Source organism: Diceros bicornis, chromosome 6, assembly GCF_020826845.1.
Source record: "Diceros bicornis minor isolate mBicDic1 chromosome 6, mDicBic1.mat.cur, whole genome shotgun sequence".
Classification (NCBI taxonomy): domain Eukaryota; kingdom Metazoa; phylum Chordata; class Mammalia; order Perissodactyla; family Rhinocerotidae; genus Diceros; species Diceros bicornis.
The window spans coordinates 20,780,924-20,806,959 of NC_080745.1; the positions used below are offsets into that span (position 1 = coordinate 20,780,924).

General features: G+C 34.7%; 1 protein-coding gene across 1 annotated transcript in view; it reads left to right on the forward strand.

Moving 5' to 3' along the window:
- The window catches only part of LYST (lysosomal trafficking regulator), a 179,766-nt gene that overhangs the window by 50,545 nt on the left and 103,185 nt on the right, over positions 1 to 26,036 (forward strand). Inside the window, exons 8-19 of the mRNA XM_058542978.1 lie at positions 66 to 222; positions 2,088 to 2,314; positions 2,812 to 2,878; positions 7,039 to 7,148; positions 8,818 to 9,244; positions 12,115 to 12,259; positions 13,270 to 13,443; positions 16,902 to 17,062; positions 17,889 to 18,079; positions 20,997 to 21,242; positions 23,841 to 24,014; positions 25,242 to 25,395. Coding sequence (XP_058398961.1) covers positions 66 to 222; positions 2,088 to 2,314; positions 2,812 to 2,878; positions 7,039 to 7,148; positions 8,818 to 9,244; positions 12,115 to 12,259; positions 13,270 to 13,443; positions 16,902 to 17,062; positions 17,889 to 18,079; positions 20,997 to 21,242; positions 23,841 to 24,014; positions 25,242 to 25,395 — 2,233 coding nt within the window. The remainder of the gene's footprint in view (positions 1 to 65; positions 223 to 2,087; positions 2,315 to 2,811; positions 2,879 to 7,038; positions 7,149 to 8,817; positions 9,245 to 12,114; positions 12,260 to 13,269; positions 13,444 to 16,901; positions 17,063 to 17,888; positions 18,080 to 20,996; positions 21,243 to 23,840; positions 24,015 to 25,241; positions 25,396 to 26,036) is intronic.

The window sequence follows — 26,036 nt, forward strand, 5'->3', positions numbered from 1 at the left end:
ATATTCTGTTACTAAAAATGAGCAAATATTACAACTTTTGCGTTTTAATTACACTGATCTTATAGAGTCATCAATCGGAAGAGGAGTTATCATCCCAACCTGGTGATTTTTCAGAAGAAGCTGAGGATTCTCAGTGTTGTAATTTTAAACTTGTGGTTGAAGAAGAAGGTTATGAAGCAGATAGTGAAAGCAATCCTGAGGATAGTGAAATCCGGCATGATGGTAAAATGTCACTGAAGTACTTGTGATTGGATTTGCAAGTCAGATTGTTAATTAGCAAAATGGTTCATAGTAATACCACTTTAGAATTTTTATTGCCTTACAATTTAAAAAGCACATTGCATCATCATTTTATTTGATCTTCACAACAAATTCCGGCATGCGTATATGCAATTTAAAACAATGAGAGATGTTTTGTTATCACAAACATTGTCTGAGTGCCTTAGAATACAAGGTGGAGAAAGTCCCTGTTTTCATATATATTCTAATGGAAAAGACAATAAGTATCAGAAATAAACAGTGTGAAGAAATAAAGCAGGGTGATGTGATAGTGATTGAGTGGTCAGGGGAGTCCTCTCTGAAGAGGTTATGTTTACATTGAGGCCTAAATAAAAAAGACCTGTCCAGACAAACATTGACAGGAGGAGCATTTCAGGCAGTTTATTATACAGATTAAATAATATAAGGAATGCAGACATCTTTCTGACATCCAAGGATGCCGCAGCATAGATTTCTTCTTAGTTCACCATAGCCCAGCTTGTCCTTAGGATAGAGCTACATTGCATATGATCCTTTGTTTCTGGGTTTAAAACTTGTTATTTTCTCTTTCCCTTCAAGTGAATGGGGATAATCACTGATGTCTTACTTAAAGGGCTTGATGGACTCATAGCAGGTGTCTTTTTCATTTTGTTTTTAACCATAAAGAGAGTGAAAAAAATGAAAGAACAGCCACAAGTTGAAAGAATATCTATATGTGTATATATATATAGACACATATATATACACACACATTTATATTCATATAGCTTACTTGGTTTATTAAACAAACTATTTTTTTTGTTTGTTCGTTTCCAGTTTTATTGAGAAATAATTGACGTACATCACTGTATAAATTTAAGACGTACAGCATGACAGTTTGACTTACATATATTGTAAAATAATCACCACAGTAGGTTAACATTCATCATCTCGTATAGATATAATAAAAAGAAAAAAACTTTTTCCTTGTGATGAGAACTCTTAGGATCTACTCTCTTAACAACTCTCCTATATATCATACAGCAGTGTTACCTATAGTCATCATATTGTACATTACATCCCTAGTACTTATTTATCTTATAACTGGAAGTTTTGTGCCTTTTGACCAACTTCCTCTAATTCCCCCCACCCCCACCCCACCCTCTGAGCAGGTCCTTTTTGAAAATATATTGGTTTAATGGTGTTTTTTTAATCAACTGATTTTATAATGACAGATTTCCTCCTTTTATAAGTTTGCTAACTAGATCTTAATTTAAAGAATTCTGGTCTAGGTAGGAGTTTTATAAATTTCTTACTATATGAAAATTTTTAAGAGCACAGCAGTCTCTTTCCAGGAGCATATCAATTAAATTTTCCAAAATGGAATGTTCAGTGAGACAGTGTTTGTCTGTTTCTTGCTTCTGAAGAAGACAAAGTACAGAATTCATCCAAACAATAGCCAAGCCTACTATCTTCACAGAGATATGGGCAGGCAAATGAACTAGGTTTAGGTTTTTAGGAGTTGGAAAGTTTGGGATACTATTTTTTTTCCAGTTGTGTCAGAGGAATATGTAAAATCTGTATCACGTCTATAAAAATTACTGTTGATAATATTTGTAGTTCCACTGAACGTCAAAATTACTTTTAAGGCTACTCATTTATCTTCAAAATATCTGTAAGACTTGATTATTCGGGATACATTTTGTAATCAAAAGTCATGTTGTAGGAAAAGGTTTTGTGGGCATCTTATTATAAATAGAACTTTGCCACTAGATCTAAGTGATGAATGAAATTTGAAATATTTATTAGTGTTTAGGGAATAAAAATAGTCTTTTCTTTTCCCCTTTCAGAGGTAGACTTAAACCCTGAAGCAGAACGTTTCAGTGCATCAAGCAGTCCAAATGACTTACTTAAAAATCTCACTCAAGGGGAAATAATATATCCTGAGATTTGTGTGCTGGAATTAAATTTACTTTCTACTAGTAAAGCCAAACTTGATGTACTTGCCCACGTATTTGAGAGTTTTTTGAAAATCATCAGGCAGAAAGAAAAGAATATTTTTCTACTTATGCAACAGGTAAAAAATGCATTTAGTTATATGTGATCAATATTTATCTCACTCATGCCCCATTTAATTACTCATCTCCTTATTTATAACCCAACTTGTCTGAAAATTATTTGAGATGATTATTTATCTTTTATAATACCTTAGGTATGTTTTTACCTGTAAGTGGTATTCTAAAAATCTTCTAATTCCATAGTTCTCTAAAGTAACATAAAAAATTAATGTTGTCATTGGCTAACCATGAATTTTTGTATATTTCTGAGATGGGTAATATTTTTTAAATTGTATTTAATTTTAATATATGGTCATTGTTTTGAAAAATCAGAAAATAAAAACAGTATCAAAAACAAAATGAAAATCATGTGTAATCCTACACATAGTATTCTTTCCAGTTATTTTTAAATAATATATGTGTAGACTATCAAATAATTTATTATGACATTACAGTTGCTTCATGCTTTCATGAAGTAAGAAATTTAATTTCTTATGTTTTGCTCTTTAATCTTCAGGGAACTGTGAAAAATCTTTTAGGAGGGTTCTTGAGTATTTTAACACAGGCCGATTCCAATTTTCAAGGTGCGTTGAAACTGTTAGTTTTAAACAATAGCTTTGAAATTATTTTGTTGTTATGTGAAATGAAGTGTTGATAATAATGGCTTCCATTGGCATAGTGCTCTATGGTTTCAAAAGTAGCTTTATATGCATCATCTCTTTTGTTCCTCAGAACCACCCAATGCAATAGACATAGTATAAGTATCTTGATTTCATAGAGTGGAAAATCTATTCCCAGGGATTGAGTGAGTGCTTCAGGGTCGTATACATAGAAATGGCATTGCAAGGACTGTAACCCAGTCTAAACATTGCATTGCTGCTTTATCAGATTTTGATTGAAGGCGTACTCTCTACTCTGCACTTTCACAGACATTTGAGAAATTCATAATGAATATATGATATGATCATATTATATGTAATAGGTAGAAACCTAGATTTTAGTTGGAAAAACTTAAATTTTAGTTGGAGAATTAAGGCTAACATACACAAAATGTTAATTTGGGTTTGATGGATGCTTCCTCATGATTAAATTCGAGTTATGCGTTTGGGGCAGATGTACCTCAGAAGTGATGTTGTGCCTTTCTCAGTGCATCATATCTAGGGGTTCATGATGTCTGTATCTTATTACTCGTGATAGTGACTTTGATCGCTTGGTCAAGGTGGTATCTTGCCAGGTTTCTCCATTGTAAAGTTACTATTTGCTCTTTATAATTAATAAGTATCTTGTGGGGAGATAACTTGAGACTATGTATATATCTCTTTTTTCATCATACTTTAACCCACTAATTTTAGCATCCATTCATGATTCTTGACTGAAACAGTTAATACTGTGGTGTTGCCAAATAGTGATTTTCGGTTTCTATCATTCCTTCTACATTTATTAATTGGGATTATACTGTAAGGAAAAGCTTTTCCTTCTCCCCCATTTACTTTTTATGGCATGGGTATATTTTTATTTATTGTTCTAGGCACTTAGTGGACCCTTTAGATCTGAAGACTTATTTTCAGCTTAGCTCTAAGAAATTCTATTCTGTTATCTTTAATAACACCTTTATTGAGATATAATTCGTATACTAGGCATGTTCACCCATTTAAAGTATATAGTTCAATGTTTTTTAGTGTATTTACAGAGTTGTGCAACCATCACCACAGTTCATTTTAGAACAATTTCATCATCCCAGGGGAAACGCCATACCTTTTAGCAGTTACTCCCTATTGCCCCTTAACCCTCCCTCCTACATATCCTCCTGCCCCTGGCAATCACTAATCTATTTCCTGTCTTATAGATTTACCTATTCTGGATATTTCATATAAATGGAATATGTGTTTTTTTGCGACTGGTTTCTTTCATTTAGCATAATATTTTCAAGGTTCATCCATGTTGTGGCATGTATCAGTACTTCAGGGTTTTTTAAATCATTTGTTTCATTTTATTTTTGATTTAGTGTGGAATTCTTTTTAATTTTCTTATTAATAGGCTTTATTTTTTTAGAACAGCTTTAGCTTTGCAGAAAGATTGAGCAGATATTACAGAGAGTTCCCATGTTATACACCTCCCCACCAGTTTCCCCTATTATTAACACCTAACATTAGTATATTTGTTACAATTAATAAACCTATACTGATACATTATTAACTAAAGTCCATAGTTTATTCAAATTGCCTTAGTGTTTATCTAATGTCCTTTTTTCTTCAAAGATCTTATCCAGGACACTACATTACATTTAGTTGTCATATCTCCTTGGAGTCCTCTTGGCTGTGACAATTTCTTAAACTTTCCTTGTTTGATGACCTTGGGAGCTTTAAGGACGACTGGTCACGTACATTGTAGAATGTTCCTCTATTGCAACTTATCTGATGTTTTTCTCATTGTATTGTGGTATCTCATTGTGGTTTTGATTTGCATTTACATAATGATTAGTGATGTTGAATATCTTTTCATGTACTTGTTAGCCATTTGTATATCGTCTTTGGAGAAATGTCTATTTAAATCCTTTGCCATTTTTCAATCAGGTTGTTTCTTGTTTTGTTATTGAGTTTTAGGAGTTCTCTCCAGATTCTGGATATTAATTCCTTATCAGATATGTGATTTGCAAATATTTTCTCCCATTGTGTGGGTTGCCTTTTTAGTCTGTTGATAGTGTTCTGTGATGCACAAAAGTTTTAAATTTTGATGAAATCCAATTTGTCTGTGTTTTTCTTTTGTTGCCAGTGCCTTTAGTGTCATATCCAAGAAATCATTACCAAATCCAATGTCATGAAGCTTTCCCCCTAAGTTTTCTTCTAAAAGTTTTATAGTTTTAGCTCTTATGTTTAGGTCTTTGACCATTCTGAGTTAATTTTTATATATGGTGTAAAGTAAGGGTCCAACTTCATTCTTTTTCATGTAGATTTCCAATTTTCCCAGCATCATTTGTTGGAAAGAGTATCCTTTCCCCCGTTGATGGTCTTGGCACCTTTGTCAAAAATCATGATTACGCTGGGAGTATGGGCTTTTGGTAGGAAGATCATAGAGTTGAAGTGCTGTTTTCGTTACACCATATCAAGAGTAACTACTGTTACCCTCTATGTCATTTTGTGTACATTAGGAAAATGTATCCTCCACATGTGGGGCTTGGCTAGCGAATAGTGTCTTCATGCTAAGAAGAAGGCATCCGTTCATCCAGGCAACACAGCCCAATGCCAGGATGCATGGCGTGGTGAATGGCATTTGGGTTTTATTTCACTCCCTATTTGTCCTCTTGGTTAGGCAACTTGGCCAGTCTGCAGACTGTACAGTTATACCTGGTAACCCTGATCCTAACATCCCAGTATACATCTCAGCTTTTGCCTGGCAGCCCATTCCCTTTCTTTAGAGAAGAGTTATCAGGTTTTAGATATAAAGGAGGTAAAAGCTGAGCTATCTGTGCTCTATACTCAGAGTCAAGGAGAGAGGTGGATGGTCACAGACAGACCTTTTATTAATCCCTGTGTTTGCAGCCCCATTCTTACTTCCTTTCCAGATTTGAGACGCATAGATTCGCTCTCCACTTCTCTGAGCCCCTTTGTAATTCAGAGATTCTAAGCTGCAGCTTTCTCTTCTATCTCTTTACTCTTGCATTTTCAAGAAATATTTTTAAATCTCTCACCTGATGTGCCCCCAATGCCCACTGCCTCCCCCACTTTTTTTGCTCTTATGGGTTTCTTCCTTTTTGTAATTCTGTACTTTTAGTTCAGTGAGTTTTCAGTAGTAGACAAAGGCAAATATATATATATCTTGGTTCCCTCATTTTGAACTGGAACCTGTGTGTTTTGACCAAAAAAATACCTAAGCATATACATTTTACTCTGATCGTATTACCTTCTTACTCTAAAACTTTTAGTGGATTCATGTTACTTGCAGGATAAAGTTCATATTTTATAGTCTCGTTGCCAGTTTCTTTCCGGATATACCTACTATTACACTATGCATCAGTTCACTGCTTCTACAAAATATCTTGCTTAAGCATGGCTTCTGTTCTCAGGTTTCACATCAGGATTATTTTTGTCATATCTAAAATGGAGATAATATTTAATTTTAGGAGTTTTTTGGCGAGGATCAGCTGAGATAATGCATGTAAATATACTTTGAACCCTATAGTGTGTGCTACAAATGTTAGTTATTATTTTACTCAAAAAAGTTCTATGAATTTGTGTACTACTGATTATATTTTATGCTAAACCCCATGATGGAATGAAGAAAATGTTAAAGCTTGTTCAAGCTAATCGTTTATGATATTTAAGTATTTTTGTAATCTTTAATATTTCTACTTTTATTTATGTCATCTAATTTTCTATTTAGAAAGTGATAGTTATAATTTAAACATTTTTGAGATGAGAAGGTAGCAAACTATTTTATGGTGCCTAACAGTGTCAACTTATTTAACAAATACTGTATAAATTTATGCTTCTTTAAATAATACCTTTACTTTACTTGGAGTTAACCAATCTTTAAGAAAAGTGGTTTTGTTGTTTTTTGTCAGTCAGTTGGTTGGTGTACATTTAATCATATTGCTATTTCTTCAGCAAATTTTTGGATTATTAGATTGTTTATAATCCATTTAAGATTGACTATAGTATTTGATCTTTTTCAGTGAAATTGCTTGTTCAGTTCCTTTAATTGTGTACTGGCTTTAATTTTTCCCCTCTCTCTTTCTTTAATTTAGCATGCCAGAGAGTATTGGTGGATCTTTTGGTGTCTTTGATGAGTTCAAGAACATGTTCAGAAGAGCTAACTCTTCTTTTGAGAATATTTCTGGAGAAATCTCCTTGTACAGTAAATATACTATAATTAAAAATTTTTTTCACTGATACCTAATAGAATATTTTTTTAATTATTTGACAATCACTCAGCTCTCTCTTTTGTTGTGGTAATTATTATACAGTCAGTTCCATGTTATGTGTGAATTTCTCAATTATTTTATTATTTATGTATTTTAACCATTTCACTTCTATTTTGGCTAACCAGATATATCACTGGGATCATAGTCCCTTTACCCCATCCCACCCCTGGTCTTTGTGCTTAAGAAATGCTAACTAGTTTTAATTATTAAAGAAAACTTAATTATGAGTAATTATAACCATTTCGAGGATTATCCTTTTTTTAAAAAATCATTATCCACTCTTCAGTTATCTTCTATCAGTTCTCCTTTCCATTGGTGTAGCTTAGTGACTTTCAGACTGTTCTTTGCTGAGAAACCTATTTTTATAGTGAAGTATCGACTAGAAGCATAAGCAAATAAAACAGAAAACCTTGGAGCTAGTTTTCTGAAGCAAGATTGGATGTTCCTAGCCCTGCCTATTTCACCACCCACTCCAGCCGTGTGGACCCTGAGGGAGATCTGAGGAACATAAGGTTAAAAACCACTAGGGTAGACAATTGAGAACTGACTGTATAATTATGGAATGATTCTATTACTTTTTCTGGGTGTATTTCTTATCGTCATAATCAACATTAGATGTTATTTTATGCATGAGTAGGGCATTGTACTAAGTTCATCTTTTCTATTTGTTTGCTGGTCTTCTTATCATTGCTTTTCCCTTTAATTAAATGCTTGTTTTCTCTATCTTTTTAATACATTCTACATTTCAGTTTAACCAAAAACTTGTAGTTATAAATAAAACCTAAAAACCTTATTTTAGTCTGCCAAAAACAGGTGAAAGAAAATTTATGTGATTAGGGAAAAGACATGTAAAATAAGTTGGAAAGTAATTGACACTCAATTTTATGAAGTCAAACATGCTATAAATATCATTTAGAAATCTGGAGAATTTATAAAGTCTTTGGTGCTATCCCTCACTTAAAAATAATTGAGGGGCCGGCCTGGTGGCATAGTGGTTAAGTTTGCATGCTCCGCTTCGGCAGCCAGGGGTTCACAGTTTCGGACCTCAGGCGCGGACCTCTGCACCACTTATCAAAGCCATGCTGTTGCGGCGTCCCATATCAAGTAGAGGAGGATGGGCACGGATGTTAGCCCAGGGTCAATCTTCCTCAGCAAAAAAGAGGACTGGCAACAGATGTTAGCTCAGGGCTAATCTTCCTCAAAAAAATAAATGAATAAATAATTGAGAGAAGCAACTAGTGTCTACTTGGAAATACACATCTTTCTTTGGTAGAAATGATTCCTGGTATAATTATTGTATTTAATTTCTAATACTTAAAACCAATTCATAACTTTCAGGTTTGTACCAAAATAGCATCTAAATGTAAAACAAATTAACTACAAGAGATTACGTATTCTAAGAATGAAATCTCTATTTCATATTTTATCTTAACTACACACAAAATGAAAATTTTAATGATGTGGTAGAGAGGAAGATATTTAAATGGGAATGCTGATATGTAGATGGGCACATTTGTATTTTCATTTAAAACCTGAATTTCAAGATTATTATGTATCTTATAACGTGATTGGAAAGTTTTATTTGTTTTTCTTTTTCTCTAGGAAATTCTTCTTCTGGGTCTTCTGAAAATTGTTGAAAGTGATATTGCTGTGAGCCCTTCGCAGTATCTAACCTTCCCTTTGCTGCATACTCCAAATTTAAGCAACGGCGTTTCATCACAGAAGTGTCCTGGGATTCTAAACAGTAAGGCCCTGGGCTTACTGAGAAGAGCACGAGTGTCACGGAGCAAGAAAGGGGCCGACAGTGAGGGTTTCCCCCAGCAGCTGCTTTCCTCCTGGCACGTGGCTCCAGTCCACTTGCCGTTGCTGGGACAAAACTGCTGGCCACACCTGTCGGAAGGTTTCAGCGTTTCACTGTGGTTTAATGTGGAGTGTATCCATGAAGCAGAGAGTACCACAGAAAGGGGAAAGAAGATAAAGAAAAGAAACAAATCATTAATTTTACGGGATAGTAGTTTTGATGGAACAGGTATGATGACCGCATTATCCGTTACACTAGGCTTTCTCAGATGGCAATTTTAGTTGAGCAGTAAGAATATAGCAGTGTTGTAAATTACTGTCAACATATTCTTCACCTTAAATGCCTGGTAATAGCAGGTCCTGACTTACCAAAGCCTCAGTTGTCAGATAGCCTTGAAAACTCCATTTTCTGCTGTACTTTTGCCTTGTGTGTGGGTGTGTTGAGGAGGGACCACCACATACACAACTATTGCGAGGGTCACCAGCCCCATTTCTTGCCTCTTTCCTGGTCCCACTACTAGATTAAGATGGCTCCTAATTTTAGAAAAGGAAAGGCTAAAACCCTACAGCCACTTTTCCATCCTCCTGTTACCTGTTTCCCAGCCCCTATTAGTCAGCCCCTTTTCACCTCCTTTCTCTTTTAGTTCAAGCTCTCCTGCTCATGCTGTATCTTACCTCAGTGCCCTCTCCCAGTCCCTGTCACAGAATATTTAAGTGCATCAGGCATTCTCCAACGCTAGAATAAATTTCATTCCAGTCCTTTCTATAACTGCTCGAATCACTATTATGCTGCAATGAAACTGCATCTTGTTCCTTATATGCCTAGGGCAGAAAGAACCTGTTCATTAAATAGCAGTTTATGCTGGTGGGAAGTAAAGCAGGTAGGCTAATTCTAGGGTCCATGGAATGAATGAAATGACTGGATGAGACAGATGTTTAGGGGTTTATGCTTATGTGGAACTGGCCTCAATAGCTCTTCATCCCCCAGATCTTACCCACTCCACTGGAGCCTCTGCTTTAGGACACTAGGCCTTCACTAGTGTCTGATTTCCAGGGGAGGTCCTGTACCACTGACTTACAGATGGAAAGGAAAGTCCTTCATGACACTGTCAAGAATGCAGGGTGGGAAGTGTCACCAGATAGCCACAGTTGGGGCTCTGAGTTCCCTTTTCCATAGACACATTTCCATGTTATTAGCATAGCATACTTATGTACTTTTATGAATTAGCATAGGAAGCCAACTTTTAAAAATTCTTTACAGGTAATTTATAATGTTTTAGGTAGTTATAGCACTTGCTTTTGTGAATTGAATTTTGCCACCTAAGAATTGATAGTTCTGAAACAGTATTCATGTGATATTATTGATGATGATACTATCTAATGTACATTAGTGCTTTCTGTGTGTGCCTCACTTTGCTAAGCTCTTTCTGTATACATTTTGAATCTTCACAACGATTCAGGAAGGTAAGTGCTTATACTGTTCATATTTACAGATGAAGTTGAGCAGCATGACCAATTTATATAGCTGATAAGTGATGGAAAGGGATTTAAACCCACGTGTATTTAATTCCAGAGCTTAATTGTCACTACTACACTATAAACTGTGCAGATTTCTTTCTCATATTTTAAATGGGAGCAATCCCAATATAAATAGTCTATTATACAATGAATAAATATACACAATGACCTAAGAAAAGTAAATATTGGGAAAAATTTATTTAAATTTTTATTGTAAAGATGTATGAGAAAACATATATTTTAGAAAGATAATTTTGCATAAACATTTAAAAAGAACATTTAAAATAGTATACGTAAAAAATTTTGAACTGCAATGAAGAAAATAATCACTGTAATATTACATCCTTCACTGCTGCACCAACTGTGTGCCATTGAGCAAGTTATTTAACCTCTCAGCACTTCAATTCTGTCACCCTCAAAATGAGGATAATATTTACCTCATAAGATTGTTGTGAGCATTAAATTATTTGAAAATATTGTAAAAAACATTGTAAATATATTTGTACTATATTTTCCTACTCTGTAGTTCCTGGGCACACCCTGGTTTTTGTTCTAGTCTTTTATCTGTACAAATTCAGATTTGATACAGAAACATTTTTTGAATATCACATCAGATATGAGTTCTCTATACATCTTATATCTTGGGCAGTAGTCCTCAAAATAATCAATGAATTTAACTCTTTATTTTTAAGACTGTTATCTTTGCTAGGGGGAGTATTCTTAAAAATTGGTAGTGGTTATACCTATTGAAAAATATAATGCAATCTAATAACTGTTAGTGCTCATCTTCTGTAAAAGTGCATTTTATATTTTGCTACATCTTAATTAACATATCTTTACATAAAGTGATGCATCATAGTAATAGTAGGTAGCATAGATGGCTTGAGGATTCAGCTCATCACACATATATAGGTAGTGCTAAGTTTTAAATGGTGAGAAGGGGAATGATGATCTATCAGGATGAATAACCAGATAGACCAAAGCATAGAGCATTTACCTTAGCTTGCCTTAGAGAAACATTTTAGAGTTTCAGAATCACTTAGCAATTATATTCAGAGATTACTCATCAAGGAATCTAAAGGAACATATTCAAACACCAGTTTTTCTAAAAGGAATTTTAATGTGATAAATTTTTTAAAAACCATGCCATTGTAATAATTATAGGATGATTTTTGGTAGTGCAAGGCATGTGACAATGGCATGTACTCCCTGGGCAGGCGTCCATGATGTCACAGTGGCCCATCCAATTGACAAAAAAATCGTGGCACAGATTGTATAATAGGTCACCACAGTGACATCACAGCAGTCTGTTCATGCCTGCAGTTAGCCCTCAGTTATCATATGTTTTTAAATATTTAATAGCTTTTAAAGCACTCTATAACTGTTTTTACGCCTTGTGCTTTTTTGGAGTTAACATCTAAACTTTGGAAATATTGTTGTTTGGAACAGGTCAGGTTCAGACATTCTGGGTAAATAATTTACTACAAATGAACAGCCATGCTTTATATTGTTTTAAATTTACTTTTCCACTCAATTTTTATCAATTGTTTTACTGATCATTCTAACATCTTTTTATCATAGAGAACAACAGACTGGAAGGTGCAGAATACATAAATCCTGGTGAAAGACTCGTAGAAGAAGGCTGTATTCATATGATTTCATTGGGATCCAAAGCGTTGATGATCCAAGTGTGGGCTGATCCCCACAATGGCACTTTTATTTTTCGGTATTGATTATCCTCAACCCCCCATGAATAGATCAATATTTAAATAATTTACGTAAGAGACATTAATGTGAAATTTGCTAATAAAGACCATTACAGCAAAACAGAAAAATTTTATTAAAAAAAGAAGATATGTTCCAACAGTTATTAATACCACCTTTGTAATAGTATGTTATTCTATCCAAAAATCTATAGTTAAACTCTAAAGTAGATTATGTTGATTCTCAGTTAGAATTTTAGACCAAATACTTACTGAAGTCTTATCTATGGAAGCATTCTATCATATTACAATGATCTTAAGATGTTATCAGACAGCTGTTTTCCATACAGATTATATATTTAATAGGCATTATCTAATAAGCTTAGATTCTCCTTGCTATCTTATCCTTTTTTCCTACCTCCTTTGTTGACTAGTATAGATACAAATCTTTCATTTATATTAAGTGAGTATGAATAGTATGATACTATTTTTATAAAACTTAAAAACTAAGCAGAAAGTATGTTATTTAGGGATAAATGCTTTGTAAATTTTATGAAGATTGCTAAGTACTTTATATACATTATATCCTAATTCAGTAATCCCTCAAAGTAGGTTAGACCTCCAATATATCCTGGCATTTAGACATTTAGGTACCATATGTGTTAATTTTTGTATGAACCAAATATTACCATGTAATTTCTAAAAGGACAATGACTTTATAAATAGTAATAATAAATATTTTTTGCACATTGAATTCTGAAAATTATTGCCTAAGTTATTAACAACAAATAAGCCTAATCTATTTTAGTTCCTGAATTGAAGTAGTAATATAATAAAATAACTAAGCAGATTGTGGTATAAAACAAAGACCTGACTTTGTTTTAAGTTTTAAACTGACTTTTCAAGTTAGTTTAAAAAATAGAACTGATTTTTAATCTCACTTAAATATTTAGAATTATAGTTGTTATACATATTTTGAATACTGAGATCAGAAATTTCGTATTTTCAGCCTGTGTCTTTTCTTTTTGTGTAGTGTCTGCATGGATTCAAATGATGATATGAAAGGTGTTTTACTAGCACAGGTTGAATCACAGGAGAATATTTTCCTCCCAAGCAAATGGCAACATTTAGTACTCACCTACTTACAGCAGCCCCAAGGGAAAAAGAGTATCCATGGGAAAGTCTCCATATGGGTCTCTGGACAGAGGTATGAAACATTTTTAGTAAATACTTATTAACCTCAGTTATGATTTTAAGTTTAATTAGTCTGTTATAGCTTCTGAAACACATTACAGCAAACTATAGATAAAATTTACTGTATGGTAATGAAGGAATCTATGTCAGAGCTGGATATTTTCTCCTATTTATCACTTTCATACAAAAATAATTTCCCATAGAAGTAATTGTTGAAAATCAATATTTGGGTTTGGGGCAACATGCAGAAATTAGACATTTATGTAGAATATATATTAGATCAAGGAACAGAACCTATAATTTGGTTCTTCAAGCCTATATATTATAAAATGAATCCACAAGGAATGTAAATTAAGCAGCTAATAAAGCTAATACCTAAATTAAATCAGAGTTTCAAAAGAAATTAGAATGACTAGAGAAAAAATATAGGCCAGTGTATCAAGTGATAGATTAAGATAGGGTCCTAGAAATATACCAGGTGATGGATTCAGGTATAGTACTGTATGATTTTTACCAACCAAGAGAATTGTGGGTCAAGTTAATAAGAAACATCTTGTGGAATATCCTAATGTAAAATGTAACCCTAAGAGAGTTATAAGGTGTCTTGGATTTGTAAGAGTTGGGAATTATTTTATTGAATGAAATAGCATGAAAGGGGATACAGAATTGGAAACCAGTATAGCATGGGAAAGGATCATGATTGCTGGAAGGAAGGTCTAAGTTGAATAATGAGAAAGAAAAATAATGGGCATGGTGAAGCTACCTGACAGGCTTTGAATGCCAAGATGAGGAGTCCAGATATAGTCAAATGTGAAATATTGCATACCTATTCTATTGTAGACCTTTTGCTAGGTGCCTTATATACTTTATCTCCCAATTCTCTCAAAAATCTCTCGAAGTAGATTAGACCACAAAAATAACAGATATCCTTAGCACAAATTAACCTGTTTTCATTCATTCATTTGTTCATCCAACTATCTGTTGAGGAATTACTGTGTGCCAAGCATGTGCTATATTAGGCCTGGGGGCAGTGGTAAACAAGGCAGACACGTGCCCTGCCTTCTCGGAACTCATGGTCTGATGAGGAAGCAGACAACAAGCAAAGACAATTAAATGAATATATACAAATTTTGACAAATACGGTGAAGGTAACAGGTCCCAATACAGAAAATAGCAGGTTTGCTGCTTAAGAGAGGTGGGTGAGGGAAGGCCCATGTAGGAACAGGTTATTTAAGCTGAGACCTGAAGGAAGAGAGAGAGCTTGCCATGAGCAGGAGGGAGGAGGAGTGATCCAGGCAGAGGAGAGGGCCTGTGGAAACTAAGGGAAGACTGTGCTGGGTCATTGCTGCAAGGGAGGCTCCGAGAGTTGATTACTTATAGCTGTCCAGCCTCAAGACTAGCGGGAAGCAGGGGAGAAGGGGCTTGTGAATGGTTTTAGGGTAGCCAGTCCACAGTGTCTCCACAGGAAAGAACAGACTTTGGAAATAAAATCAAAGGTTCAGTTTTGGTTTATTCATTAAAAAGTACATGAAAATATGTTGTTGGAGCTTAATTTCCATATTCCAAATAAAATATTTTCTGAGAAGTTCTCAGTCTTGGCAACTGCCCAAGCCTGAATGGCAGCTGTAGCCAATCAGTAAATTTGTTTCCAGAACTTGGAGTCAGATTGGTTGGAGTCAGGGGTGGGGCTGTGAGTAGAGAGCCTCTTTCTCCTGGACTCTCCTCATTTCCTGAGCTCTCATCATATGCCTGGCAGTATATTAAGCACTTTACACAGATTACCTCTTTTAGTCCTCCCAACAACAGTATGGAATAGGAATGTTGTCATCTCTATTTTACATATGAGGAAACTGAGACCCAGGGTGGGGTAAGGCACCTTACCAAAAGTCATGCCACAAGTAAGAGGTATAGCTGAACCTTGAACCTAGACCCTAGATAGAGCCTACGCTTTAAAATCCTGTGCTTTGCTGCCCCTACAGCCTTCTTCTGAATCAGGCCAGCTGACAGGTATAGGAATCATCAACTCATTATTAGACATGTTCAGAATGAGACTTCAGATGTTCATTGTGGACAGTTCTGAAGTTAGTGAGCACAGTCACTGATTCACCTCTCCATTTTTTACCCACCCACTTATTTCTACATTACTTTGAAGGAATTTTTTGCCATTCGGTATAAGTTAATGATTTCTTCTGTTACTAGAGCAATGAGCAAGTGACCAAGGACAAATATATTATTCTGTTGATTTAAATTTGCCACTATCTTTATCCCTTTCTGAACTAATAGAATAATTTCTACAAATAATACATTTCAAGAGGCCATTTTAATACATAAAGACACTGAAAAACAACTTATTAATATTTTATATTAATTGTTATTTAATTAACAGCACATAAATCTGGTAGGAATATATGGCACACAGTAGATTGTTGAATTCATCTTGCAATGTTTTCTTTACCCTTAAAAACTATAAGTCATACTGCCACTAGGTGGCAGTAATGTTTCAGTCACAGCCATTTATTTGGTTCAAGAAAGAAATGCATGTTACCTCACTATAATGTTGAAAGTTATCTCACATCTTTCCTTTATTAAAAAATATTCCTATTAAAATAGTTAAATTTATATGTTAAATATGAAACAGAAAGCCTTAGGGGAAAGTTTTTAAATAAATATATACCAAAGTAGAATTTCTCATAAGAGCTAACCATGTTAGTTTATTCTAAGTCTTTATCTTATTCACAAACTTTGCCTTTATAAGTTACCTTCATTATCTTAACATGGAGTTTAAACATTCCTAAAACAGAGGTAGAGCTTGGCACTCTGCAGTTTCAACTAGATGGTGGAGTCTTCCCCTCATGTGTGTCTCTCCATGAGAAACCGTCAGTTTACCTTTTCCTTCTCTGCCTTTTGTAAGGATTCCTGTAATCTTTTATCCATGAAGAAAAACAAGAGAATGATCAAAAGCTCTGTAATGACTTAGCATTGAAAAAACAGAAAATGCAAAAAAGCATATGCATTTCAGTGGCTAGTCAGAGCACAACCTGGAGAAGTGATATTCTTTCTCTGATTGTTCTTTGAAGGCCTCATAGAGGATGTGAGATTTTAGGGACTGTTTACCAAAATGGGAGACTTGTTGGTAGAATTAGGAGGAGGTGTTTGGTTTGAATCTGTAAACCAGGAAGGCACATATGCGGAAGTCAAATGGCAGAGAAAACTTGCAGCAAAGTCTGGTCATTCTTCCCTGGCCTGGTGTAGGATCATCAGGCATCTCTGTTCTTGTTCCCTCTTTCTGGGGTTTGTGGACAGCCAGCACCTCGGATCAAGAGACAGCAAAATCAGTTCTCCTCTTTCCTCCCCATCACCAACTCTGATACTGAACCAAGAAAATCGTTCAAGATTTTCCCATTATAAAACATTCATGCTTTTAAAATACTTAGTACTTAAGTAATTGATTTAACTTTGTTTTTAATGTAGGAAACCTGATGTTACTTTGGATTTTATGCTTCCAAGAAAAACAAGTTTGTCATCTGATAGCAATAAAACATTTTGCATGATTGGCCATTGCTTATCATCCCAAGAAGACTTATTGCAGCTGGCTGGAAAATGGGACCTGGGAAATTTACTCCTCTTCAATGGTATATTTTTCTCCTTCAAAGCATTTTCAAATTTTTCTTTCAGTTAACAAGTGTTTAAGTAAATTATCCTGGGTAAAATATTAATCCCTGTTTCTTCATTTGTACTTAATAACTATTGTATTTCCTAGATTCCAAGATGCACTTTTAAAGTATTTTAACATTTTTATAATCTACGTTTCTTATAATTGATATATACACTTAATGTAGAGATGCACATTGTACCCCCATCCCTTCTCAAAAAGAGAAGCTTATATTAAATCAACTTTATAATTCTGGAAAATGCAGTATTGTGACAGGTAAACTTAGAATGGTTGTCTCTTTTATTTATAATTTTAGTATATTCGATAAAAATACCAAACTTTAGAGAAAAAAGAAATATATGATTTAAAAAATATATATCACTAAACCTGGCACATAATAGCATTCAGACAATGTTTATTGAATAGATACATGGATGAATAGAAGGAATAAAGATGTCAATTCACATTTCATTTTAAAAAGGAATTTACTGAGGTGTAGTTTTCATTTATTAAAACAAAACAAAAACACCTGTTTTCTAGCTTAAAGGAGCAAATAGAAATTTCATGATTTTGTTTTATTAAGAACTTCACAGTCAAGTTTATATATATTAATTCATCTTCCATCCATATTTAATATAGGTTTTGCTTGTTATACCAATTTGGAAATGGAGGCTTTATCAATTTTATAAGATATATTGAACAACTAAAAGAATCTGGCAAAAAAAATAACTCCTGGTTTCTTGCTTTTTATGAAGAATTCTGGTTGGAGTGTTTTAAATAAGTAACTTTATTTTTCTGCTATTCAGGAGCTAAGATTGGATCACAAGAGGCCTTTTATCTGTATGCTTGTGGACCCAACCATACATCTATAATGCCATGTAGATATGGCAAGCCTGTGAATGACTACTCCAAATACATTAATAAAGAAATTTTGCAATGTGAACAAATCAGAGAACTTTTTATGACCAAGAAAGATGTGGACATTGGTCTCTTAATTGTAAGTTTTAACTTTATAGTAACTGTACATATGTATGTTTATTGTATGTGTAATTAGCTATGAATTAGATGTCCAAAGTTTCTTTGTTTTGTTTCTCAACATTTTCTTTCCATAGAAAATGATTTTTTCTGAAAAAAAATTGAAATACTTTGACCTCCTCAGAATTTGTTTTCAGGTTTCAAATTTTCATCCATTTTTTCTTGGAACTGTACTTTTATACTAAGTGTCAGTTTAGTTTAGTTTATGCCTATTAATCATTCAAGAAAAATGTTTATGATATAGTGAAAATATAACATGTTAGCCTAAAAAATATTAGGTATTACATTTCCTTTCCATGCTTATAAATAAATACTCATTTTTATTTATAATAAGTTTTAATTACATATATTTGGTTTTAGAATATTCTTCAATATCAATAACAACTAGGAATTTTGCTTTCAGAATATTGCTAGCTCTGCTTACATGAGATTCTCAGATTGCTTTTTACACCTTATTCTAATATTTTGTTCTACTAGTATACCGTTTAGCAGCTTGTGATATTTTTCATAACAGCAACTAGAAAACTGAGCCTTCATAGTCGTAGAAGATGTGCTAAAAACTGGTAGATCTGGGCGTGAAACTGTGTTCCTCCTTCTCTTGCCTCTTATGAGAGGTACAATTATAGGTCAGAGGTATTTCCTACTTGAAGGAGACTACTATTTTGGAATGTATTTTGTTGTTAATGAGGGGTATCTTTCACAATCAAAGTAAATTTGTAAAAATAAATTAAACACAGCCAACCTGGTGGTCTAGTGGTTAATATTCAACGCTGTCACATTCGCAGCCTGGGTTTGTTTCCATGTCAGGGAACCACACCACCTGTCTGTCAGATATCATACTGTGGCAACTGCGTGTTGCTTTGATGGTGAAAGCTGTGCCACTGGTTATTTCAAATACCAGCAGGGTCACCCTAGTGGACAGGTTTCAGCAGAGCTTCCAGACTAAAACAGACTAGGAAAAAGGACCTGGGCACCCACTTCCAGAAAAATTGGCCATGAAAAGCCTATGAATAGCAGTGGAACATTGTCTGATATAGCGGCAGGTGAGAGGATGGTGCAAAAAGACCGAGCAGGGTTCCGCTCTGCTGTACACAAGATTGCTAGGAGTTGGAATTGACTCGATGACACCAACAACAATAATATTTGGCCTAAAGTAAAGGAGAAATTCTAGTACAGATATTTTATAAAACATATATAAGTCTGAAGTGGTGTTAAATATATATCTGTGGTAAAATAGATATACAGTAGATACCTATAGAATTTAACTGAAGATCTGATATTGGCATACAATATTTTTCTCCCTAAGGAGTATTCAAAAATGGGGGTTGGGGGCATTTTGGCTGTCCATTATTACTGAGCAGGGGACCAGGGATGCTAAATATTCTACAGTGCATGGGTGGTGGTATACAACAAAGAATCATCCCACCCCAAATGTCCCACCATTGAGAAAACATGCTTTAGGGAAATGGTTCTCAAACCTGAGTGTGCATTAAAATCCACCTAGACGACTTGTTAAAACATAGACTGCTGGGCCAGAGTTTTGGATTCACTAGGTCTGAAATGTGGCCCAAGAATTTGCGTTTTTAACAAATTCCCAGGTAGTGCTGATGCTGCTGGTTGGGGACCACACGTTTGAGAATCTCTGCTTTAGAGAGACCAAGGAGCTCGTACAAGTGTTTGTTCAAATAATAATTTTAGCTCTCTAGTTTTTGGTTAATCCATTTGTTTTTACACACACACAATAATATTTCCTTAATCCTTTTATTTTGCCTGAAAAGAATATAGGTTATATGTCATAAAATTCAGTAGAAATTATCACAAATGAAAATTCTGGGAGTTTTATGTGAAAACTTTTTAGAAAGCAAATTTTTTAAGCCTGATTTAGTAATTTTGGGGTTCTGAGATATGAGTGGGCAGTCAGGCAGCGATGGTGCCCTCCTGACAAGGCATGGGTGTCAGGTGGGATTTGTTTCAGGTACATGGGCGTTTTATCAGATTTCTGATGAAAACTACTATAGGTTTAAAATTTCGTTTTACCCAGCATAATCATGTACAATAGACAGAGTAGTCAGTTTAGTTGGTGTGCAGATATGCTAGAGGGTGCCTGATGAAACTGTACTTAAATAGCCATGGGTTGAAAATGATCAAGCCCAGGGCCCCCACCGGCTTCTGTGAGAAGACCCTGAATCTGTAGTACATTATTTCCGAGGCTGAGCTCCTGTAAGCTGCTGCCACTGAGAGCATCTCAAAGTACATTCTGCATTTAAAATTTACCATAATTTTTAAAGTGGTTAATAGAAACTTGACAGCCAGAAGCTGATCGAAACTACCCTCTGCATGGGAGAAATATTGAAACTTCTATTCAATTTTAGTTGGGTGTACTGATGGCCTGGAATTTTATTCTAGTAGAAAGAAAGATATGGTTTAGAGTCACATTTAAATGAGTAGCCAGCCCTTGAGCAAATTCAAAGCAAAAATTTTGAATACATTGACCCAGAGTTCCCATCTCAGGGGGTTGTAAAGATTGGTTAGTATTTACGCATAAAGAATAGTGCCTGGTATGTAATGAGTGTGGTATGAGTTGGCTGTTGTTAGTAGTAATGGTAAGTAAAATTTAATATTTATTCTAAAATGATCAAAGCTGGATCTTTTCCAGCCTTGATGGGCTTTATACCATTGATCACTGCTGAATGAAACTGATCTTTTCCTTTGAGGGGAGCTGCCTTGCCTCTCATGTTCATCTTTGTTTAGTGTAGTGTCTGTCTGTTTTACAACAAAGAAAGGTTTGTTGGATGTCTTTTCACTTTGAAATATTTGCTAGTTGATAACTTACTTTTTAAACTTTGTTTACTTACTGAAGGAAAATATTTGTGTTTCAGGAAAGTCTTTCAGTTGTTTATACAACTTACTGTCCTGCTCAGTATACCATCTATGAGCCAGTTATTAGACTTAAAGGTCAGATGAAAACACAACTCTCTCAAAGACCGTTCAGCTCAAAAGAAGTTCAGAGTATCTTGTTAGAACCTCATCATATAAAGAGTCTCCAGCCTACTGAATGTAAAACTATTCAAGGCGTTCTGCACGAGATTGGTGGAACTGGTATATTTGTTTTTCTCTTTGCTAGGGTAAGAATCACTGATGATAGTTTTATCTAAAGAGAAACTACTTCTTTATTATTGATAAGTTTCAGCGTTTCTTTTTGATTACAAATAAAGCTATACATCAACTGTATTAAATTTTTCTTTTCTTTTCTTTTCCGTGTGGAAGATTAGCCCTGAGCTAACATCTGTTTCCAATCCTCTTCTTTTTTTCGCTAAGGAAGATTGGCCCTGGGCTAACATCCGTGCCCATCTTCCTCTATTTTATATGTGGGATGCCTGCCACAGCATGGCTTGATGAGCAGTGTGTAAGTCTGCACCTGGGATCCAAATCTGTAAACCCCAGTCCGCCAAAGCGGAGCACGTGAACTTAACCACTATGCCACTGGGCCAGCTCCTGTATTAAATTTTTAAGATTAAAAAATCATGTATTGTTTAGGATATCATCAAGCTTTCTGCCACAGATGGTTAAAATTTCTTTTAATTTATGAGTATTTTAGAAGTTTTCTATTATCCAGAAATGTAATTAGAACAATTAAATGTTAAATGTACAAGATTTAAAATTGCCGATGAGAAAAAAAATCCACGCTGTAGTAAACAATATAGAATAAATATATTCTTTAAAATATAGTTTGTAAAACTTGTTTTTCCCTTGAAGCTTCCAGATGCATGGAAAAAACAATTGTCAACAAATAAGTACAAAAAATAATTTATTTGGGTTTGAAATATTTTTAAAGAGAAGGAGAAATATAAAAAGTTTGACTCATGCCATGAGTACTATATTAGAATAAATTGTTTATTTATCTTTTATATTTAGTCATCTAAGGGCAGAGACAATATCTTTCCTGACGTAGAGTAGGCAGTCAATAAGTATACACTGCCTGTTTCAGGGGGTGCTGAAATCCAAAATAGGGCATATGAATGGTCTCATTTCAGTACGAAGTATGGACACTTCCTCAGGGTCCATATCTTTGTTAAATTAAAGCAGCCTTGATCTTCTTTCATCCTCACAATTTTATCCCTAAGTATAACTTCTGCAACATTATCAAATTTTCACACTGTCTCCCTAACTGGCTTTCTTTCTTTAATGGGAACACCTTTGATTAATTTTTCAATAAGGGGCATCTCAGTGTTTGTTGTTATTGTTACTGTTCTAAATATTTTGTTAGCATTTGACCCACCATACTCTAAGCTGTCTTTTCTTTTCCTCCTCTTCCTTTTTAAGACTTTTTTTTTTTTTGCATCTTAGTATCTAGTTGATTTGATTTTCCTCTAGTGTTTTAAAATTTAAAGCTTTCATTTAACTCCTTGTCAATGTTTTGTGATCTTTTATAGCTCTGTATAATTTCAAAATGTATATCCTGGTTTTTCCTCTTTCATCAAGTTATTGAATATAATTTTGTTATGATTACTGTTACACAGTGACTAGATCCTAGAGAAAATAGTTAATTTTTTATCTTACATACATTTAGGATCTTGCCAATAAGACTTTTAAAGTATGTTTTCACATGTAAAACTTGGAAACTTTGTCCAGTGTCCTTCCTCCTCCCCTACAAAAATAAAATTCAATCTCCTTAAAATCCATACATGCATACCCTGCCTTTTGAACTTCTCCACTATTTAGCTACATAGAAAACCTGCAGCCTCATAGATCTACCATGAACTTCCAGTTTTTGGTTTGTTTTTTGCTTTTTGTTGAGGAAGATTAGCCCTGAGCTAACATCCATTGCCAATCCTCCTCTTTTTGCTGAGGAAGATTGGCCCCAGGCTAACAGCTGTGCCCATCTTCCTCTACTTTATATGTGGGATGCCTGCCACAGCATGGTTTGATAAGTTGTGTGTCGTAGGTCTGTGCCCGAGATCAGAACCTGTGAACCCTGGGCTGCCGAAGTGGGACGTGCAAACTTAACCACTACACCACTGGGCTGGCCCCATGAACTTCCAGTTTTAGACCTTTACCCCTCTGCTGAGTGTCTCCCAGCCTGGCCACCTGTTATCCCTACTTCCTAGGATTTTTCTCTTTCCAGGCCATCTTCTCTCCATGTAGGCTTCCCTAATACAAGCAAAGTGGAGTTAGAAGTAGTTTCTGTGCTCTTGTTGCATTCATATTGTCTCATTCGTCTTTGCCTTTTATCAAGATGATAAGGTGTGTGTTTCTTATATGTAGTGGTTGTCAGAAAGCATCGGGTGATTTGAAGTACAAGGCACAATCTATGGTTTTTATACATAACATCTTATCTTTTGACTAGACAGTAAGCCCCCTTAAGGGTGGGTATCATGCCTTTTACTTCTTTTTATCTCCTGTAGCACAGAACACAGAGCCTATTTGTTGATTCATTATCAAAAGTTTGAGGCATTTTGCTGACATTTCAGATAACTAATAAAATGTTACTGACTTCTAAGGTTGTTAATGTTATTTTAGTTCATTTATAGTATGTTTAAGAGACTAAAGAGCGTGGAATTTATGTCTGTCAGTTTTGTTTATAATTCATGAGTAATTACAAAGTGTGAGCAATAAAAAATAAGCTTTCAAATGGAACTGATGGATTGATATTATGAAATGGTAGATAATCACACGTTAAATTTTTGCTCTTAACAAATTAGAAAAAATCCAATTTTTTTTAGGTTGTGGAACTCAGTAGCTGTGAAGAAACTCAAGCATTAGCACTGAGAGTTATACTGTCATTAATTAAATACAACCAACAGAGAATATGTGAATTAGAAAATTGTAATGGACTTGCCATGATTCATCAGGTGTTGATCAAACAAAAATGCATTGTTGGCTTTCACATTTTGAAGGTATGTCCTCGTAAAATTTATTCTCATAGTTTCATATGCAGCAATACTTCTCTCTTCTTTAAAGTCTTCCAGTGATAGAGTTTTGTGTCTCATTTATTCCTGAAGAAAATGAAGGAAACTCAGTAGTTAAATTTAATCAAACTTATGGGTTTTTTCATCATTTAAATTATTACATTTTTTATTTTCTTTAACGCATTTTAGGAGAGTAAGAGAAAAGAGTAAACTTGTAGAATTTTAGATCTCAATGAGGCAGAGATGTCCCCTAGGCTGGCCCCTCTTTCTGTAGACTGATAAAACTGAGACCCACAGAGACACTATTGTTTGCTTCAGCTCCTGCAGTTATGGAAGAGGACCCAGTTCTCCAGACACCTAATGCTATGCCATTTCCCTTAGGCAATGCTGCTGTAGAGTTCGTTTTTTAAAGCCATAGTAAGTTTTTTTTGTGTGTGTGAGGAAGATCAGCCCTGAGCTAACATCCATGCTAATCCTCCTCTTTTTGCTGAGGAAGACCAGCTCTGAAGTAACATCTATTGCCAATCCTCCTCCTTTTTTTTCCCCAAAGCCCCAGTAGATAGTTGTATGTCATAGTTGCACATCCTTCTAGTTGCTGTATGTGGGACGTAGCCTCAGCATGGCCGGAGAAGCGGTGCGTCGGTGCGCACCGAGGATCCAAACCCCGGGCCGCCAGTAGCGGAGCGCGCACGCTTAACCACTAAGCCACCGGGCCAGCCCCCATAGTAAGTTTTTATTGTGATCTAGCTGTCATCATAAATACCTTTCTAGCTAAAAGCATTTGGAACATTGTGTAAATATTTCTCTCAGAGGATACTAGTACTGAGGCAAAAGACTATGCCTCTACCCATGCCCCCGCCCTCCAACTCTTTCAACTCTCAAGATCCATATATTTGTGGCATGAATCCTTATTACTTTTTGGAAAAAGTTTTAAAGCCTAACAGGTTGATTAAATTTAAAAAATAAAAATAGAATGTGGTTTATTTTACCTCATGTTTGAAACTGAATAATCATTTACAAATAAAAGTTTGTGTTTTTCTAATTATTTCAGTTGTTTTGCAAAACAAATTAAAGATACCTGAAATATTGAATTATTCACTAGTTTTCCTTTGAATTTAATGTTGTGACTGCTAAGATTAAAAGCTTAATGTTTCTGTTGAGTTTTTGGATTAATCAATTATTAATGCATCTTGTATTAATGCTAATTTTCTGTAGACCCTTCTTGAAGGTTGCTGCGGTGAAGATGTTATTAATCTCAATGAGAATGGAGAATTTACGTTGGATGTACAGTCTAATGCTATAATCCAAGATGTTAAACTGCTAGAGGAGCTGGTGCTTGACTGGAAGATATGGAATAAAGCAGAGGCATGTACTTTTTTTTTTAATGATAAAAACCACATAACATAAATTTACCCTCTTAACAGTTTTTAAGTGTACAGTACAATATTAACTATATATACTTTGTTATATAGCAGATCTCTAGAACTTTTTCATCTTGCTTGACTGAGACTATACCCATTAAATAACAACTCCCCATTTCCCTGGCCCGCCAGTCCATGGCAACCACCATTCTACTTTCTGTTTCTATGAGTTTGATTACTTTAGATACGTCATATAAGTGGAATCATTCAGTATTTGTCTTTTTGAGATTGGCTTATTTCACTTAGCATTATGTCCTTAACGTTCATCTACGTTGTAGCATATGACAAGATTTCTTTCTTTTGTAAGACTGAACAATATCTCATTTTATGTATAGCCCATGTATTCTTTATCCATTCATCTGTCAATGGTCATTTAGTTTGCTTCCACATCTTAGCTGCAATGATGCACTATGCAGTGATGCAATAATTGACATTATTGTGAATAATGCTGCAATGAACATGGGTGTGCAAAGGTCTCTTTGAGATCCTGTTTTCAATTCTTTCAGATATAGGCCCAGAATTGGGATTGCTGAATCATATAGTAGTTCTATTTTTAATTTTTTGAGGAACCTCCATACTATTTTCCATA